Source organism: Nomascus leucogenys, chromosome 17 (genome assembly GCF_006542625.1).
Source record: "Nomascus leucogenys isolate Asia chromosome 17, Asia_NLE_v1, whole genome shotgun sequence".
In the NCBI taxonomy this organism is placed as follows: Eukaryota; Metazoa; Chordata; class Mammalia; order Primates; family Hylobatidae; genus Nomascus; species Nomascus leucogenys.
In genome coordinates this window covers 76,572,687-76,592,444 of record NC_044397.1, presented here as the reverse complement: position 1 = coordinate 76,592,444, position 19,758 = coordinate 76,572,687, and the positions used below count along the sequence as shown (strand labels likewise).

General features: G+C 41.6%; 1 protein-coding gene across 1 annotated transcript in view; it reads left to right on the top strand.

Moving 5' to 3' along the window:
• Positions 1–19,758, top strand: part of CREB5 (cAMP responsive element binding protein 5) — a 415,524-nt gene that overhangs the window by 151,240 nt on the left and 244,526 nt on the right. The window contains exon 5 of the mRNA XM_030796511.1: positions 9,615–9,787. Within this exon, the coding sequence (XP_030652371.1) occupies positions 9,615–9,787 (173 nt within the window). The remainder of the gene's footprint in view (positions 1–9,614; positions 9,788–19,758) is intronic.

Genomic DNA, 19,758 nt, shown 5'->3' with positions numbered 1-19,758 from the left:
CTATATCAGTAGGAAGCAATTGTATGATCGTGACAGGAGGTGACAGACCTCTAAAGCTAGTGGGATGGTCAAGAAAAGGCAAGGAAGATATGGGAACCATGAAGACAAAATTGACAGACTGGAGAAGTTCAGCAGGATCATGTGTTTAGTGGTGGAGTTTGGATGAAAACACAGACCTGCTGACCAGCCCTTTGCCCTTTAGAACATGGTATAATTGGCTCTCGGTGACACATCTTTCTCTGCTTCCACAGTGTGTGTGTGTGTGTGTGTGTGTGTGTGTGAAGGTATTTTTCAGATTCATGTGTTTTTCGTCCCTTTTCTTTCCTACTTTTCATATTCCTTCTAAGCTGGAGGCTAACTGTAGTAAGGAGAGTGCTGACTTTTTATTTTCTCTTGTTCCACAGCACTCATTGTACTGTTCTATATATTCACTCAGCAAACATCTATGTGATAGGCATTGTATTAGGCCCTGAGGACAATGGTAGGAAATCAGACCCTGTCCCCATCATCAAAGTGTTCATAGCTAGAAGGAAGACTGGCTTTAAACATAATATATATACCAGTGTGTTCTAAGGGCTTTGAAAGAAGTGTGTGTGGGATAAGGTGGAGGACCAAGGAGTAGTTAGCTGATACTATCTGGTGTTAGCATTGATAGTAATGATGATGAGAATAGTGATAATTAGAATAATGGCTGCTAACATTTATTGGACAGTTAACTGTCCAACACTGCATTAAATGCTATGCTTGTATTACCTGATTTAATCTTTACAAAAACCTTATCAGATAGGGTTGTCTGTATTTAACAATTGAGCAAACTGAAGTACAGAGAAGCAATAAGCTTGCTGAAGATCACACATCATTTGTGTATTTGCAGAATAATTGAATCCATTGCTATCTACCAAGCACACAGCATGGAGGCAGGCACTGGTTATTTTCAGGTGAACACAGCATATTTTCTGCTCCAAGAACAGTGAACAGTCATGTCATTTTTATTTTTTGAGATGGAGTCTCACTGTGTTGCCCAGGCTGGAGTGCAGTGGTACAATCTCGGCTCATTGCAACTTCTGCCTCCTGGGTTCAAGCAATTATCCCTGCCTCAGCCTCTCAAGTAGTTGGGATTACAGGCACCCACCACCAGGCCCAGCTAATTTTTGTATTTTTTAGTAGTGATGGGTTTTCGCCATGTTGGCCAGGCTGGTCTTGAACTCCTAACTTCAGGTGATCCGTCTGTCTTGGTCTCCCAAAGTGCTGGGATTACAGGCGTGAGCCACCAGCCCTGCCAATTACATCATTTTTAACGGCACAAGACTAGTTTCTAACGTCCAGGATTTTGGTGGATACGTCAATCACAGCAATTTGCTCAATCTCGATTCCAGTAACCTGAATAAAGTAGAGCTATTTCTTTCCTTTTAACCCATATGATTATATTTAGCAAAGACAACCAAGACAGTAATGTGGGAGATGAGAACAGAAACATGGACAATTCAAGGCATTAAGAAACTGACCAGGAAGGGGCAGAATCTTTCTTTGAGAGACACTTGGAAACTGTTTCTCACAGTCAAGGGTGGCACCTCAGAAGGTGTTTATTGTCTTGAGTATTCGACTACAGGATTAAATGAATAGCTATAAAATGCTCACAGGGATGGTTCAGGGCTCCATTGCCTCAAACCCAGTATTAGAAAGAATGACAGAGTTGTGGGGATTGGAGGGGAGCCTCAGCAAGCTGGGCAGATCTTGCTGCTCAGGAGCTGACAGCCTCAAGTCTAGAACCTCGCTTATGGGGGCTGTCTGCTTCTGGCAATGGGTGAGGGGGCTAAGGCCACTGATGATTCTATCAGTGTGCAAGCTGCCTCTCTACCTCCTGTGATGTCTTCCCTCAAGTCGAAGGGGAGCTGCCTATGCATACAGCATGACTTTTAGATAAGGGACACTAATCAGACATTTTGAAATGAATTCATGGTGTATATCCAGGTTTTTCCAGCTGTGAAAGTGGTGATGATGACATTGATCCAAATTAGTGGTATGCCAGATATACTGTTGTCTATTTCTCAGACCACATACCAATATTAATTAATCACTTATTTATAGTGCCCATTGTAAGAATGGCAGGCATACCTTATTTTTTACCAAGTCACTTTCTACAGAAAATATTTGTACAACAAGACTTTAGAAGCAGCAGGGCTTAGTGGTGATGAGCCTGGTTAAGAGGTCTGAAGCCAAACTGCCTAGAGCTGAGTTTTCCACTTATTGGCTGTGTGATTTTGAGCAAGTCACTTAACCTCTCTTTGCCTCAATGTCCTCAACTGTATAGTAACCATATATCTACCTTCTAGACTGATGATAAGAGTTAAATGAGTTTTCTGACATACAGTAATGCTGTATCAGTGTTAGCCATTACTAATATTACTAATATTAATATCAGTCATGGGGAGCAGCCACCAGACCGTATGTTTTGTCTCTGAGCCTCATGTTCTGGACTTTACTGAAAGGAAAGAAGTACATTTTTGTTTTCAGACACTGTGCTGGGACATCCTTCATCTCACATGATTCTGATGCTAATCCTGTCCTTTAGATGATTATCTCCATTTTAAAGATGAGAAAGGTATGGCTCAGAGAACTTAAATTATGTGCCCCAGACACGATGGAGCTGATGCAAACTTGATCCTAGGTCTGGCCCATTCTAGTGCTTATGTTTTTCTTTTATACTATGGTACCTCTTGGAGTTCGTCAGAGTTAAGCAGCAAACTGAAAAAGCAAAATGAATGAATGAATTAACTTCAAGGCAGGGTCTCACTCTGTCACCCAGGCTGGAGTGCAGTGGTGCAATCATGGCTCACTGCAGCCCCAACCTCCTGGGCTCAAGTGATCCTCCTGCCTCAGTCTCTCAAGTAGCTGGGACCACAGGTGTGTGCCACCATGCCTGGCTAATTTTCTTAGTGAAAAAGGCAGAATTTAAATATGTATATCAAGGCTAGAGTTTTCATAGCCCCCTGCGCTCTTCTCTCCCTTCTGAAGAGGTGACCTGAGATGGTTTCTTACCTTGTGTTGTCCATCTTGCCCTGTGTGACTGTGCTGCAGAGAATGCTAGGAGGGAGAGGTGGCCTGCATGGTCCCTGGTGCCCTCTTCTACTCCATGTCTCCTCTGGTACCTCACTATCCCTTTGGTCATGGGGCAGCCTGTCCTCTTAGTAAGATCCAAAAAATACCTGTCCTGATAGATAGCTCCTGAGAGCACCAAACGGGGGAATCAGGACTCTCTAACATCCTTTCTATACCTCCAGAAAGCCTAGTAGCTTCCAGAGGGTTAGAGCCTTTGTTATTCTGGCATGTCTTGCATATCTTTTGGATGCAGTTCAGGGATGTTTACATCTGGGAACTTCTGAAAGTCTTCATAACTGCCCAGGCATCATTAAGATGCAGACAACTCTAAGATTGCACAACTCGTAAATGTGAGTTAAGATGACCCTGGCTCTTTATGGAAAATCCCATAAAGTCTCCACACAGTGGCAGTTGGATGGAATATAGATTTGCAGATAACATTTTGAGACCTTACAGGAATCAACATCATTTTGCCTATATGCTCCAACCTTCACTTTCAATTGTGGTCCATTCCCTTCATCCTTCATTACCACACCCTGAAATTATAGTTATTTTTAAGAACATGGATATATGTTTATGTGCATCAGATTGTTTTCTTGCATTTTGTATTCCAAGCCCATGCATGCAGAAAGACAATTACCACTCTACCTCAAGCCCAGGAGTATGCAATCAAGATTCATTATTCCCCTGCTTCTCATTTCATTCACACCCTTTATGTCTCAGAACAATAATGAATGGAGAGCAAAGCATCCCAAGATACTTGAGAAAAGGAAGAATTCAAAGGACATGCTGAGAAATGTGAATCAAAGCGGGAGAAATTTCGTTGAAGATTGTTTGTTTAAAGTGGAGCTTTCATCTTTAGTGGTTGGGAGATTGTACTTTTTGTTAGATCCGTTTCTTGAATCATGATCCCTTGGGGTTTGGCAGAAAGCTATAATTTTTGGAAGGCTCACTTCTACAAAAGCTTAAGGTTATGAAGAAAAATCAACTTTTGTAAATCCATGAATCAGAGTCTAAAAAGTCTGTTTGGATATTTAGTGTTTCATAAAATATAACATAGGAAGAGACTTGTGGAGTGTCAGAGCTGGAAAGATCATGAAGACCATGTGGTCCAGCCCCTTCCTTTAATGATGAGGCTACTGAGCCCAGCGGGGTTGAATGATTCATCCAGGTTACATGGCTACAAGGAAGGGTAGACAAACTGGACTAGAATAGACCTCTTAACTCCCAAGCCTGTATATTTTCAGCACTATTACACGTTACTAATCATTTGGAAACATTTGAGCCAAAGCATGAACCATGTATCATAAATGAGAGAATCTTAGCAATAGAAGAGACCTTGGAGGTCATCTGGTGCCATCTCCCTTCTGAGGCAGGAATCCTTTTGGTGACATAGCTGACAAATGGCCACTCATCCTGGCTTAACTCTAGTGCCAGGAAACTCAGTATGTTACAGGCAGCTTGTTGTGTCTGGATATCGCTACATATTGGTAAACTGGTTCTGACAGAAGGTCATATCTGTACCTTGAAAGTATCACCCCATTAGGATTGAGGGTGGCCAGAGGTGGGTGGCATGGTATTGGTGATGGTGAGAAGTTTTACTCTTTTTCTCATCTTAAAATAAGGATAGTAATGCCTACCTCTAAGGATCATTGGGAAGACTAGACATGTGGTTTATAAAGCATCTACCATCATGCCTGCTTCAACATAGGTACTCAAATTGTAATTATTATTGACTTTTATCATCATGATTACATTTTTGAAATTATGCCCTCTGGCTGGGCGCCGTGGCTCATGCCTGTAATCCCAGCACTTTGGGAGGCGGGTGGATCAAAAGGTCAGGAGTTCAAGACCAGCTTGGCCAACATAGTGAAACCCTGTCTCTACTAAAAATACAAAAATTAGCCAGGTGTGGTGGCACGTGCATGTAGTCCCAGCTACTCAGGAGGCTGAGGCAGGAGAATTGCTTGAACCCAGGAGACAGAGATTGCAGCGAACCGAGACCACGTCATTGTGCTCCAGCCTGGGTGACAGAGCGAGACTCTGTCTGAAAATAAAAAAGAAAAGAAATTATGCCATCTGGAGCAACATGGACTATGTCTAATCTTGCAAACATTTTAAAGCAGTTAGTGTGACCCTTTAAGTCTCCTCTTTAGACTAAGTATTCTCTGATTTTTCTGCTCTTTCTGTGATACATTTTGGATGCCTTCATTCACACTTATTTGTCAATTTTCCCCCTAAAATGTGGTGGCCAAATGTGGCCAATCCAATGCACTCTACACTGGAATAATTACTTCTCTAGATCTGGATGTTTCACTTCTCCTAAAGCAACCTAGATTTATGTCAGCATTTTTGGAGGCCAGATCACACAGTTGGCTCAAGTAAAACCTGATTCTCCTATCCAGAACATTAGCTATGCCTCCCAACTTTGGGTCAACTGCAGAGTTGACAAGCATGATTTTTACGTCTTCATCCAAACTGTTGATAAAAAATATTGAACAAGAAAAGGCCAAAGGCAGCTTCAAGGAACACCTCTGGTCCTTCCCTGCATATTGACATCCTTCCACTAGTTTGGTGACATTGTTTCACCAGCTTCACATCTACCCATCTATGCTATCAGAAATAACTCACACAAAGATAGAGTCACTCTTTGTGTTTTTGAAATTGGAGATTTAATTTATCCGGAGGTAAAACACTATTTCTTTATCGATGAAGACAGGTTTTGAACCCAAAATTGGGACAATGTGAACTCAGGAAGTAATTTTGTGTTTGAGTTACTATGTAATGCTTAAAGAAAAAAAAAAACGCCTTCTCTTAATGTGAAATGATAATGCTTTTGCTGGGTTGTTTATTTTTCCAAATGTTTTGAAATTACTCTCTGGGTTTTGGAGAAGAAGACTGGAGAATTTGCAGATTTTATGTGTTGGGTAGAGAAGAGATTACAGAAGAGTTAAAATATATCTTTCGGGAGTCTTTTCCGTTTCTGGTAGAGATCACAGAGATGAAGAGATGCCTTTAAAGTGTTGATGAAGGAGAGTGTTGGATATATTCCTAGATAGTGATTAGTATTCTTTTTGGTGATTCTTTGAGAAGATTCTTAAACTTTTTTGGGGAGAGGGGATTACTTCTTTCTCTTATTTAACATGCTTTACTCTGAAGAAATTAAACCTATTCTTTGTGCTGCAACATAAGTCCGTTTTCTTTGTCTTTTTCCATGGTGGATGTAAAGAATGGTGGTTGTCATCATTTGAGCCAAAGTGCTCAAAGATTGGAAGCTCAGCTCTCAGCATCTTCCTTCATTGGCCCCTTTAATATTTTTAAAAAGGTTTTACTTTTTACTATATAGTCAAGGCTTGTGGCTTTCTTCTTAATCCTGATCCTTTCTATTTCCTCAGCCCATAACTGAACCATAATTTAACAATACCTTAATATCTAAAACTGCATTATTGCACACTTGCAGATTGCAAGATGAACAGACAGGACATTAGCACTCTTGAAAATTGACCAGGGAACATAAAGGTAATGTTTCATCATATGGAATATTCTAGGAATGTTATAGTTCACCCATTCACTCAATAGTTATTGAGCACTCTGATATGTCAGGCACTAAGCTAGGCAATGGAGACATAATGGAGAGTAAAATCAGATTTAGTTTCTTCTCTCATTGGGCTTACCGTCTAGGGGAGAAACAGCTGTTAATCAAACAATCAAGAACAATTGTAAACCACTGTACTGTAAAGGAAAAGGAGACGGTGCCCATCACTTTGGTGAGTGTGGGCAGGAAGGGTTTGCCTACATGATGATCGATTCTGAGGTCTGGAGGTGGAGGCAGGGCAAGGGCATTGGCGTTAGAAAGCAGCATACAAGGCCCGATGCTGAAATGCAGCATGGTTAGTACGAGGGTAGGAAATATCTAGAATGTGGAATGATTCACATAGAGCAAGAGTGGAGGTGGTGTGAGTTGAGCTGGGAGGTAGGAAGGGTCCCACACGGGCTTTAGAGGCCATACAAGGAGTGCTGCCAGTGTCTTCCAAACCGATGGCTTAGGGTGTATGTTCTGGGGAGTGGGTGGGAGGGGAACCTCACAAACGCTGTGTGTGATGTGATCACTTTTGCATTTTGAGATCACAGTGGCTGTAGTATGGGAAAAAGGAGGAAGAGAAGCCAGAGTGCATGAAGGAGACCATTGTTGAGACAAGGATAGAAGATGATGGCAGTTGGTTATAGGTTGGTGGAAGGATGGATGGAAAGATTGGAAGAGATGAGGGACACTTAGTTAAATTTGTAGGACTTGGAAACTGCCTAAGAGGGTGATGGAAAAGAGACATCCAGGATAATTCAAGGAGAGTCATATGTCTTATATTTTTCTTTGTGAATTTAAAGATAGTGATCTTAAAAATTAAATTGTACAGCATCAATAATTCTAAAAGGAGAGTCAAAAATGGTTCTGTGCCTTGGATCAATTATTGATAGAGTAGGTGACTATGAACAAGATGAAAAATTTTAAGTGTCTTTGAACTTAAACAATGGACTAAATAGTACCTATAGTTTCTGACCTCCTTAAGACCCAGGGAAATAAGTTTGTCAAGGTTCACTTTCAAAAGAAATAACACAATTTTCTTTATTTTTCATTATCATTTTTAGTCCAATTCTCTAAATCTCTAGATCCTATAAAAAGAACGAAAGTGTGTTCCTGCACTGCCACCAATGCACGTCGCCATTTCCTTTCATCCTACTTTACCCAATCACAGTGTTTTCCCACGTCAGAACAATTTTCCAGTGTATAAGAGAAGCCTTTGGACTGTGAGTATATATAAGCCTGTTGCTGACTTTGGGGTCCCACAACGACACAGTAGGCTCACAGTCTAAGCCAGGTGCCCAGTTTCCATCTGGACTCCTGACAAACTGTGTGGTCACAATTTAGAAATCAGAAACCTGGGAAAGGTGCAATGTGATGGACACAGCCACCCCAAATATCGTATATGTTATCACCATCGTTTAACACGTAGTGCAGGAAATCCTTTTTTTTTTGCAGAAGAACTTCAAAGGACCACTTCTAGTTCTCTTGGGTAACATTTATTTTTTCTTTGCTAACACCAAGGCGCAGACAGATACATATTTTTTCTTTAGTAAATTACTAGTGGCACTCCATTTTTTTCCCTCCCATCTTCAACCCATTGTCCAATAGACCTTTTAAATTTCCCTACCCTTCTAGGCTGAAGAGCTGTACCTTGCCACTTATAAAGACTTATTGATCTTACCTATTACTTTGTTTGGCCAAGCACTTTCTCTTTCTTTTCTTTTCTTTTTTTTTTCTTTTTTAGAGACAGAGTCTCACTCTGTCCCTCTGTCTGTAATGTGGAGTGTAGAGATGTAATCCTGGCTTACTGCAGCCTCAAACTCCTGGGCTCAAGTGATCCTCCTCCCTCAGCCTCCCAAAGTGCTGGCATTACAGGCATAAGCACTACGCCACTTTCTCTTTCTTTACTGGGTTCTAAATTTCTTTCTCACCTTTTGGTCCCAATGTGTTGATGAGCCTTCTCTGCTCAGTGTGAATTTTCTCTGGTTGTCTGAATAACTTTCTTTTCTATGAAGACCTATCTCGCATATTTTATTTACTTTGGAATTTTAAACAAATAAGCCTTCATTTGAAGGCATCAGAAATAAATACATGATATTAGGTCCTGTAAGTGATTCAGACATCTCATGTTCTTTCACTGGTTTATTCATGCTATTAATATACATCTATTGAATGCCTACTATGGTCCAAGCACCATGGGATAAAGTTGTGAATACAAACATCCTATGTTCCAGAGGAAAAGACATGGAACAAGTAACTAGACGCTTGATTATTGTTCTGTTTCCATTACTCCATGCATGCATTGTGAGAGATGGATTTTATGAAAATACAGCAGAAAGCAGCAACTCTTGTTCTGATCATTGGATCCCAGATGTCTTGTCATGTATTTCAATCATCCATCCTCATTCCACAGGTTGTTGAGCTTGTGTCCTCAGTCCTGAGATTATGATTTGGAAAGGTAGTCGTTTTCTTAAAAAAATGTATATACATGGTTGGGTACTCTTATAGGACTAAAAATGAGAGGGAAAAAACCAGTGTGCTTGTCATGCAAAGCAGGATGCAGAATGACTATTCACTAAATCACAGTATTATGCACTTACCACAAAAATCATTTTCAAATCTGATATTCATCCTCCAAGTCAGAGAAGGCAGGCACTAAATATCTCTGATGCAAACTTCACATAAGGATGGCAGCAGAGTGGTAAGGAAACTTTAAGGCATTTTCTCACATGCTTTACTCTAAGGGTGAGTAGTTATTTTTCATCTCCTCGTAGCTGTATGTTATAACAAGATGAATGGGCCCATGGCTTGCCGGAAGCCATAACTCTCTATATAGCTGACATGACGAGATTCCCAGTTTTGGCCTTTGAGAGCTTGAGAGTAGAATAAAAACATTGACTCCTCCTGACCTTTCCCCTGTGTCTTCTCTGGGCAGAATATCTCGATGCATAATGCAGTTGGTGGGGCCATGACGGGGCCCGGAACTCACCAGCTTAGCAGCGCTCGGCTGCCCAACCACGACACCAGCGTTGTGATTCAGCAAGCCATGCCGTCGCCCCAGTCCAGCTCTGTCATCACTCAGGCACCTTCCACCAACCGCCAGATCGGGTAAGGAGCCCTCCTCGGCTGCCCCTGGGTCCTGGCTGGAACTCAGGAAATGTCCTGGTTTCTGGGGCTCAGATTGGTTGGTTTTTCTGGCTGTCATGATATTGCCTAGAGCTCAGAGTGATGCTTTTGATGGAAGAAAGGAGGAGTCTCCACTTGGTAGAAGCTGTTTTGATCCTGGACTTTGGGTGGTAGGGGTGGGGTGGGGAGCAAGTCATTCTGTGTCATCATTTCTTCAGACAAGATTTATGAACTTTAAGATGACTGTGGGAAAACCCATGGTTGTTATGGAGACCAGAGTATAGTGCGCAGAACAAACATGGTGGAGGGAAGTTCTACCAGCTCAGCCTTGTCTCCAACAGCGTGTGCCTTTCCCTTCCTGGGAGCTGCCACACTCATCACCTCATCTTCTGTGTACAGCAATCCCTCCTTGTCCGTGAGAGATAAGTTCCAAGCTGCCCAGTGGATACCTGAAAGTGCAGATAGCACCAAACCCTGTGTGTAATATGTGTTTTCCGTCTGATAACTGAGATAGCTATTAAGTGACTACTGGGTGGGTCGTGTCCACAATGTGGACACGATGGACAGGAGGGATGACTCACATCCTGGGGGGCATGGCTTGGGATGGCATGAAGTTTCATCATGCTACTCAGAATGGTGAGCAGTTTAAAACTTGTGAATTGTTTATTTCTGGAATTTTCCTTTTAATATTTTTGGACCATGATTAACTGAAACTGTAGAAAGCAAAACCATGGATAAGGGGGACCACCATATTTCCACAGTCATCCTGCCCTCTGCTCATTCTTCCCTGCTTCTCCTTCTTGTAACTGCCTCCTTACTAGCCCTCTCCTTCCTGTTACTGCCTCCTTATTAGCCCTCCCCTTCCTCTATATTGGTCCATGCTGATTTCCAGAGTAGACAAAGCAAAGAAAGCAGGCCCCCTCTCTCATTTATGCAAATGGACAATACTGAGGCATTGAGGAAAAATTGGTAGAAAGATCCTGTCATTGAACACCAGAAACTCCATGTCATATGATGGAAAGAGCTCTCCCTTCTGGGTATCCTGTGTTACCTCTAGCCCCTTGCTATATGCCAAGTGTGGTCTGAGGATCCGCAGCGGGGGCATTTCCAAGAAGCTTCTCAGAAACGCAGAATCTCTGGCCCAGCTTCCTTATCGCTGGTGAGGATGGTGTCTGTTCTTTCCCACCTCACGAGAGTAAAGATGAAATAAAAGATTTAAGAGCATATGGGTTCTTAGGAAGAAAAGGTAATAACTTTAAGCCAAAGAGCTGTGATAAAGTTCTGTTGCTGGCTGCTGAGAACTGGCTGCTCTATGCTTCCAGGATTCTGTTTAAAATGAGAAGGGGCGCTTGCTGTGTTTGGTATGTGCGTCAACATTCTGTTTGAATTTTCAGTCAAATATTGGAAGTGATAATTAAAAACTTAGAAACTGCACCACAATTTATCAGTAGGTCTTCTCCCTCTTGTTTTTCGGTGTTATAAGAATTCCAGACCCACAGGGAACACTGGCTTATTCCTCCCTAGGATATTCCAGAAAGGGCACCTTGTCTCACATTTTCAACTTACCAGGAATGGCTGTGATACGTTAAGACCCACCTTAAGAAATGAGAGTAATGGGTAATGGGTAATGACCATTTTGTGAGTTTGCTGTGGGTGCTTTTGGTTTTCTATTCAAGAAACAGAACATTAACCTGGCCCTTTGAATGCTTGGCTTTGTTGAAAGGAGTCAATGCTAGGTTGGTAAGTGTCTCTGCTAAATATTTCTTTTCTTCTCAAATGACCATGAGAGCAAATGTTGCTGCTATCTAAATCAAGAACCCATAGTATGCTAAGAGGGTGGGGTAGATTCATTAAAGACAGCATCTAAATCTCCAGGGACTTCTCTCAAGTGGCTTGGCTTTCAGCAGACAATTCACAGTTAGGCCAGCTAATTATAATTATTTTATTTTTCTTTCAAGGGGAAAAAACATAAAATGTGCTAGAGTTTACTAGCAGTTTTACAGCATTCCTTCCCCCCTGGAGTTCTCCTGCCTCCCTCTCCCTGCCACCCCCCACCAACTACCCTTTTGGAGGCCCTTAGTATTCGGCCATTGTTAGCACAAAGCTGGTCTTTATGAAACAGTCTTTTGAGGGCTAGCACTAAAGTTTAAGATGAGTGCCGACTCTGCTGATAATTTACCCAGCTGGCCCAGGACTGTACATTTGGGTGACATTTGTAGGCTGTGTCACCATGCCTGGATGGAGGCGGGTGTTTCTCTGGTATGGATGCCTTTTGGACACACTCCATCTTCCCATTTATTCTCCAGCCTGGGGTGTTGTGTGTCGCTCCTGGTGTGTTCTAGGAGATAATTGTCACTTTTAGGACTCTGTCTCATTGCCAAGCCTGAGGGAAGCTATTTCTTTTAATCAGATTCCTCCCTGGTGTGTTTGCCATGTTGATTCAAACCCACACATCTTGTCATTTACATTTTTTTCCATCCAAAACCTTGCCCGGATGATCCTGGAGACTCAGCAAGAAATAACCCAACCCATCTCACCAGCGGATTCAGTATGAAACTCTAGGTGGTAACATTTGGGGATGGTTGACTCTTTTATTTCTCTCAGGAAAGAGGAAATGAGTACTTATTTGAAAACATGAGTTCCCTCTGGAGACTGTGTCTTTAAATGAGCATTTGAAATTGCAGATAGCTTTTTTTTTTTTACTTTATTTTACTTTTTTGAGGCTGCACAGAACCATATTGTAGTAATATTCTGATTTTTATCACAACCTCAAATATTTAAGTGTCAAAATCTGGCCAAGCCACCTGCAAATGTTTGCCATGGCTACTGGCCAAGAAAAACAGCAAACAGCAATGAAAGTCTTCATTCAGGCTCAGTGCTTAAGCTGCATCCAGCCAGAAAGGCTGGGACCCACCTGTGCCCACGCACAGTGCTCTTGTGCTGCAGCCAGCGGGTGTGTTCACGGCTGAGACTTTGTGGGAGAGGGGGGCGCCTGGCTCCTGCTCCCCCCTCTTCCCTTCCCTTCTATCAGTGCTTGGCTGCTTCAGGCAACCCCATGTTCTTGCTCTTCTCCGTCTCCCTCTCTTCACAGTACAAAATTTAAGCTTGGAGGCTTGAATGTATTGAGAGAGCTATCGACATAAAGGACTTGAAAATGGGAGTAGTGCCAGTTATCAGGGAGGACTTTGGGGACAAAGGGTAGGCATCCTTGTAAGCATTTGATTTTCATGCTTTTTGAACAGGCACTGAGCCAAACCAGACCAAAATGAGTGCAAATGCAAAAATCTAAAGAAGTAATGTTAAAAGGAAGTAGACAAACAACACGTGCAACTTCCATTCCATACCACAGCAATCCATACCATGCCCTGTGCTCAATTCTGTGAAAGTAGTGCCATTACCTCAATAGAAACCAGAGGTAAATATAAATATCTCAAATTGCTCTTGTGTGGTTGGGCAGGCTAGAAAAACACACAGCTATGGAGAGTGTGGGAGGCATCCCCAAACTAGTGACTACTTGTGCTTAGTCAAACTGGCAGATGCTCTGCCAGGAAGAGTGTCTTTGGCTGATTGATGGTAGCATTTTCAGAGATAAGTTTCCCAGATGGAAAAAAGAGTGCGCCACGGGCTGTGGGGCAGACAAGTGAGACAGAAAACAAGCATGTATTAAATAGAGATAAAATCGATTCAGCCTTGAACCAAATATGTGGCAGAATCCAAACAGTATCTCTCCTCCAGTCATTTTTATTAGCTATCATGTAACAGGCTCATTAATTCAGGATCAAGTCAGCAAAGCCTGGGAAAATGGCAGAAGGGTAGGTAGCACTACTGGAAGTTCACACACTCTCTCTGTCTCTCTGTTTCTTATCATCTAAGACATTTTTGTAGGAGTCAATAATCAGTTGAGTAGATGGCTATAATCTTAATAGATCCCAGCTTTCTTAACTAAGTTGATTCTTCTTTATGGATAAGTGATAGTATATAATTTACAGTCAGTAATTCTTCAGGAGAGCAACGAAGATAATACGGAATTTGGAGTTCTACAAGAATGGATATCAGTACAGAGCTCTGACGGGTTATGGGAGACGCTTCCAAAATATTCTACACATTTTTTTCTTACCTTTTACTTCTTTATAGGGCACTGGCCAAATATATCTGACATCAGAATATACAAACGTGGAGTATTCTGGTTAAGAGAATGAATTGGCCAGCTGTACCAGGAAACTCAGAAATGTGTTCAACAGAATGCATATATGAAGACATTTATGTAAAAAAAACCCTCCCTGATTTTACACCAATTTTAATCCTGGAACATATACTTCCAGATGATGTGTAACTTAGGCATTTGGTTATAAACCCTATTTGCATGGGGCTGTAGCTAGACAACAGAGACATAAAACTTAGCCAGAAATTTATGTAAAATATCATAGAAGAAAATCTTGTTTTATGTAAAGACGAAAAGGTGCCAAGACTTATCATAAATTGTACCTCCTCTTACCTTTTCTGTGCCTCTTTATCCCTTTTCTCTTTGCAATCCCAGATGCTATGTGTCATGCAGAATATTAGATGTAGTTCAATGGACATGGCTGAGGAAAACAACAAACAAACAAAGAAAAGTAATAATAAAAAGAAAAGCTGATTACATCTCAAAATTTGTTGGTGGCAGAAGCAATGCTACGAGTCATGTGGCTTTGCTGTGTGAGTTAACATTCCTGCCCAGTGTTCCCTCAAGATGGGAACGTTAATAGATTTGAGGAGTTTGTGTCATTGTTGCTGGAGGTGGGGGAAAGAACAGTAGAGAAGTCGGCAAATGATGCCATCACTGAAGGTCATGGCTTAAAGAAGACCTAAATAACAAAGCAGCTTACAGGTTAAGAGTGTGTTTGCCCTGTCAGTGCATATGCGTATGAATCCATTTTTTAAGAGCTTTCTAAAGCTCCTCGAACCAAAGTGAGCATAAGTAAGACTGTCACTATCTACCACAGACTAATGCTGGGGACATTCAGGCCAGCCTCCTTCCTGCTGGAGGCAGCGGGGCAGCAGGTCCCAGCTTGTCACTGGTCCTTAGCCCTTAGCCAGGACAACTTGAAGCCCCTTTGGGTAATGCAGACCAGACGTCATTATTTCCTGCTTTGTGTTTTGCTGAATATCATGGCTATGAACATAGCTTTGTTGTTGGAAAGTTGCTGGATCTTTCACAACCCCAAGAACATTTACGAGGGCCCTTCCGGGGGATGCTTTCTGGGAGGGTTGACAGACTTAACCATATGGCTCCCGTTAAATCCCATGCAGAGCCTTGAGAAATTACCTCTGACAAGGGGGCCGGCAGCCTTCCACTCACTGGGTTTTATGTGTGGAACGAAACATTAAGTACTGATACTTGAGGAAATATAATGTTTCTTAACATTCAAAAGTTGTAACACCACATGGTATTGTGGTCAGATGAAGGGGGTAGAGCCAGAACATGGGAGCACATGGCTGGGTATTCCAAGAGGCAGAAAAATACCCTAGCTCTCGTCTTCGAATCTGGTTCTTGCCTCTGATTCTTCAGGTAAGCATTGTGTCTTAGTGTCATCTCAGCCTCCCACCTGGAACACAGCAAGCCTGCTCTACTTGGGAGAGAAAATCGGAGGTAACTCCCTGATGGCTCAAGCCCTTCATTAGAAAGGGCCTTGATACTGACACTGAAGAAGAGAAAGGAAGCTAATATTTATTCAGGATCTGCTATGTGTCAGGCACTGAGCTAGCTTTGCATGTTATTTCCTGTAATTCTTCAGTAGCTCAGAGAGGTAGCTGTTATTTACCCCAATATTATTGCTCCGAGAAGAAAAGTAACTTGTCCAAAGTCACCCAGCCAGGGAGATAAACAGAGTTTTGAATATGGGTCTGTTGGACTCAAAAGCACATGTTTCCCCATGCTCCTGACCGTGGCAATACCAGTGCCATGGAAGACCCATGAGTGTGCCTGAGACTGGCAGAATCATCTATGCACAGGAGTTAGCTAATGCTCAGTCTATCTGGTTACAGTGCCAGACACTTCATCCCCTCATGTGTAAGAAAACTATAGCATCACAGAGAAGTGACGGCCCTGTCTCCAACATTTGGTTGCTCTATATTTGGCTTCTTAGCTTGCAGGAAGACCACTATTCCCTACCCAAATGCAGTTCAACTTCCAGATTTGTTCCACTTCCTGAGGGGACAGGTGACTTTGCCTGTGAGCTTTTCTTGGAGAAAGACTTCATTTCTGGAACTTCTACACAGAACCTGGCCCTCAGAGTTCCTGAAGCTTCCATGTTAGTGTCTCAGGGTGCATTTCCTCCCTCCTATTTTTGGAAAAGATAGGCACAAATGAGGGACTACTTCTACAGCAACTAGCCTGGGATCATTCTTTCTGTGCTTACAGTAAATCTAGACATTTGTTCTTTTGTGCAGCATATTGAAAAGATATGCCTGGAAGACAAGAGCTTGCTCGGAGCAAAACCATGTCAGGTCGGAGGGGAGTCAAGGAAAAGCATTGTCATGGGTTCAGAGGTCATGGGTTTTAGACATTCAGGCTCTGCCATTTAAAAGATTTGCCGCCTTGGCTAAGCGCTCAGCTTCCCCAGGCCTGGTTTCCTTTACCTACATAAAGAGGGGTTAGCCAATTAATTGAGTCAGTCTCAGTTCCAAAATTCTCATTCACTGCCTCTTTTCTGTCTCAAATTTATTCTCTCTTTTGGTTTGTTTTCTTCCAGGAGCCAAGTTTGGCAGAAGCTCTAGATTATCTGACCTCCTAGATATGTTCGCATAGCCCAGAGAGTGAGAACAGAATAGGGTTTGGGAAGAGAAGCCCACGGCAGTAAAAGGGAGGGGTCCTAACATATGAAGTCAGAGACACTTGACTTCTAGGCTCAACTCTTAGGTGAATAACAGCAATCTCTTCTCTTTGTCAGGTGCTGTTTACAAGGCACATATCTACTAGTTTAGCATGCATGATTCTGTTACCTGGGAATTAATACACCCATTTTGCAGTTGAGTAAAGTAAGGTTCAGAGATTAAGTGACTTGCGCCAGGTCATAGTGATAATGGCCAGAACCAGAACTCGAATCCAGACCACCTACTCCATGCACTATCCCACAGTTCCCAAGAAACTTAACTTGCCCAGGTTTAAGTTTTTTCACGTGTAAAATTGAGGGGTGGGGTACCGCTAGAAAATTCTCAAAGTTCTTTTCAGCACTAAAATGTTAATGATTTTCATAATGAATTTAATTTTGTAAACTACTTGGTAAGGTAACTTCTCTGGGGACTCGGTGCTGTGTGCATGACTAGGTATAGCTTCCTCTCTTGAAGTAATCTTATCAGGAAATTGTTCTTTTATTCTCACTTTGCTAACAGTGGCTTATTTTTGGAGCTTTAACTAGAAAAACACCTAAAATAGTAAACATGTAAAACAAGTCCAATGCAAGAGATCTGGTTGATGGTTTTGCCAGACACAGTTCTATAGGAAAATGCAGTCCGCTGTCTTATATTCTAGAGTTATTATTATTTGGGGAATTATTTTGTGGAAGATCTGAAACAAAGCTTTAGCTCATATCACTGGTTAGTGTCTTCCTCTGTGTAAGCCTTGGACAAAGTGCCATGTGAGTGAATATTTGGGAAGGAGAGTATGTAGTCTCCCATAATGCAAACTGAAAAAATTAACTGTTCTTTTCTGTACTTGTCATAGTTCCTACATCAAGATTGGCTTAGTATTTCCTGTTTACAAATCCAGAAGCAAGAATGAAAACCTAGCAGGTTCACGTGGCTTGTGGTGTTTAGAGAGAGTCCCATGACTGAATATAACCATTTATTGAAGAATATCTAAAAGAGTATTAACATGGGAAAATGATTAGTATGTGCAGTGAGTGCCCTGTGTGAACTGAACATGTTAGGAGAAACTTGAATTGAACCTGGTAATTCAGAGCTGGTCCTTTGGAACTGGAAGTACACTTTGCTTTTTTGAAGATTGAACATGTCCAAGTAATAGGGCGGTGTCCCAATGGGCATTTCAGATATTTGGAGCTTTTACATTCTATAATACTGTATGTCTCATAAAATGTAAATAACTCTTGTCTGAACTGTTTGATAGATTCTGAATTAAAAAAGAAGCATTAATCCAGAAATTTGGAGATAGCCTATGATGCCCTTTGCATGTATGATATATTCATGTAATGAGATACTTTGAGATTCAAAAGATAGCTCATTCAACAGGTTCTTTACTATGTATTTTTCATTTATGTTTCACCAAATAAATTTTCTCTACAATCATCTTTTATATCCTTTCTAATGAAGATTTAAAGATTACATAAACACCATTAGCATTTTACCTTTAATTGAATCAGAATAACACATAAACATCCAATTTGATCTCAGATTTTGAATGTAAAGGGAATCCTTGATATTAACATTCTGGTATATACAGATGGAATCCTATTTCAATGAGGCAGTGCAACACCATTGCTCTAGGGATAGAAAGCCAAGGCTGGTGACTCTGACTGTACCATGCATGAGCTCTAGACTTTGAACAGGCTTCTTTACCCTGCTGGGGGCCTGACTTTTCCATCTTATAAAAAGAAAGAATGAAACTAGGTTGTCTAAAAAATGCTTTCTCCTAGCTCAAATTCCCAGTAATTCGGAAACAAGCTCTTAGGAACAAGTGTGTTTCCTTATCATGGCTCACACCCTACAACAACACTACTTGGCTGACATAGACTGCTGAAGAAGAATTCTACAAAATGCATTCATTCACATTTAGCAGGTAGTCTGGTAATCCATTTGCCAGGTATGTTGTGCTTTTGGCAAATATCAACTAAAAGTTCCTGTAGTGTAATAAACATTCTTAATGGTACCAGACACATTTAAAAGAATTTGGAGTTTTATAGTTTTCCCCCCTTTGGCAAAGTGCATTTTGGCTGATGATTAGGCCAGTAAAGTCTGTAAAATGATAGGACCCTTGTGAGCATTGGGTAGCGACATGATGGAATGTGCTTGGTTTGCTTTTGCAGAGTCACAGAGCTTTGCAGAGAACAGATGGCCCCAAACATCTTTGAAATGCTAGAAATGACTTCCTGAATAACCACATGCCCATCATATCTTGGTCCAGCGATGGTAATTCACAAGCCAAACACACAGCACTTTACAGCTGACCTCCAATGTATTATTTTTAGTCTATGGAATGCATTGACATTTTCTACATGAATAATCATAATGATAACTGGAACCTGGAAGAGCAAATACCCATCCCCAAATCACTGAGCCATTGAACACTTGTCAGATGAGCAATGACATTCTTAGAATCTATAGGGGCAGGAGGCTAAGCATTTGACAGACTCTCAGGGATCTCTGCTTAGCATGTCACTTCATCTCATTTTTCTCAAGAGTCTTGCTCAAATTGCATATTTACAGAGGCAAGCAGTAAGGTACTAGATTAAAGAGAAGGTAAATGAAGTAGTAGCTGATTCCATTCCAGTATTGTTTGGGTTATGGGAGGGAAGCCTACTGGATGAATCTGCAAACTCAGTGAAACCAGTCTACTTCTAAAGTCCTTCCAAAGCCCCATGTTGAGTCAGTGTATATTTTAAATGCCAAAATTAAACAAAAGGCAATCTATAAATGCATATTCCAAATCATAGACTTTCTAAAACATTGAAAGAATTAATTTAAAATAATTCAACTAAGCTTCATACTGTTAGAGGTGACTGAGGAATTTTACAGACCAGGTACACCCAAATAAAAATCTGATGAAATGAAAGTCTGGAATTGGAGAAAGTTGAAGACTTTTAACTAAAAGGAAAATGAGGGGTGTGTGTGGGGGGGCATAGGGTGTCAACTGCTAGATTTGTCCAAATCCCCCCCCACCACACACACACACACACACACACACACACACACACACACACACAGTAGATAGCTGCTACTTATGTAACGCAGCTCTGTAG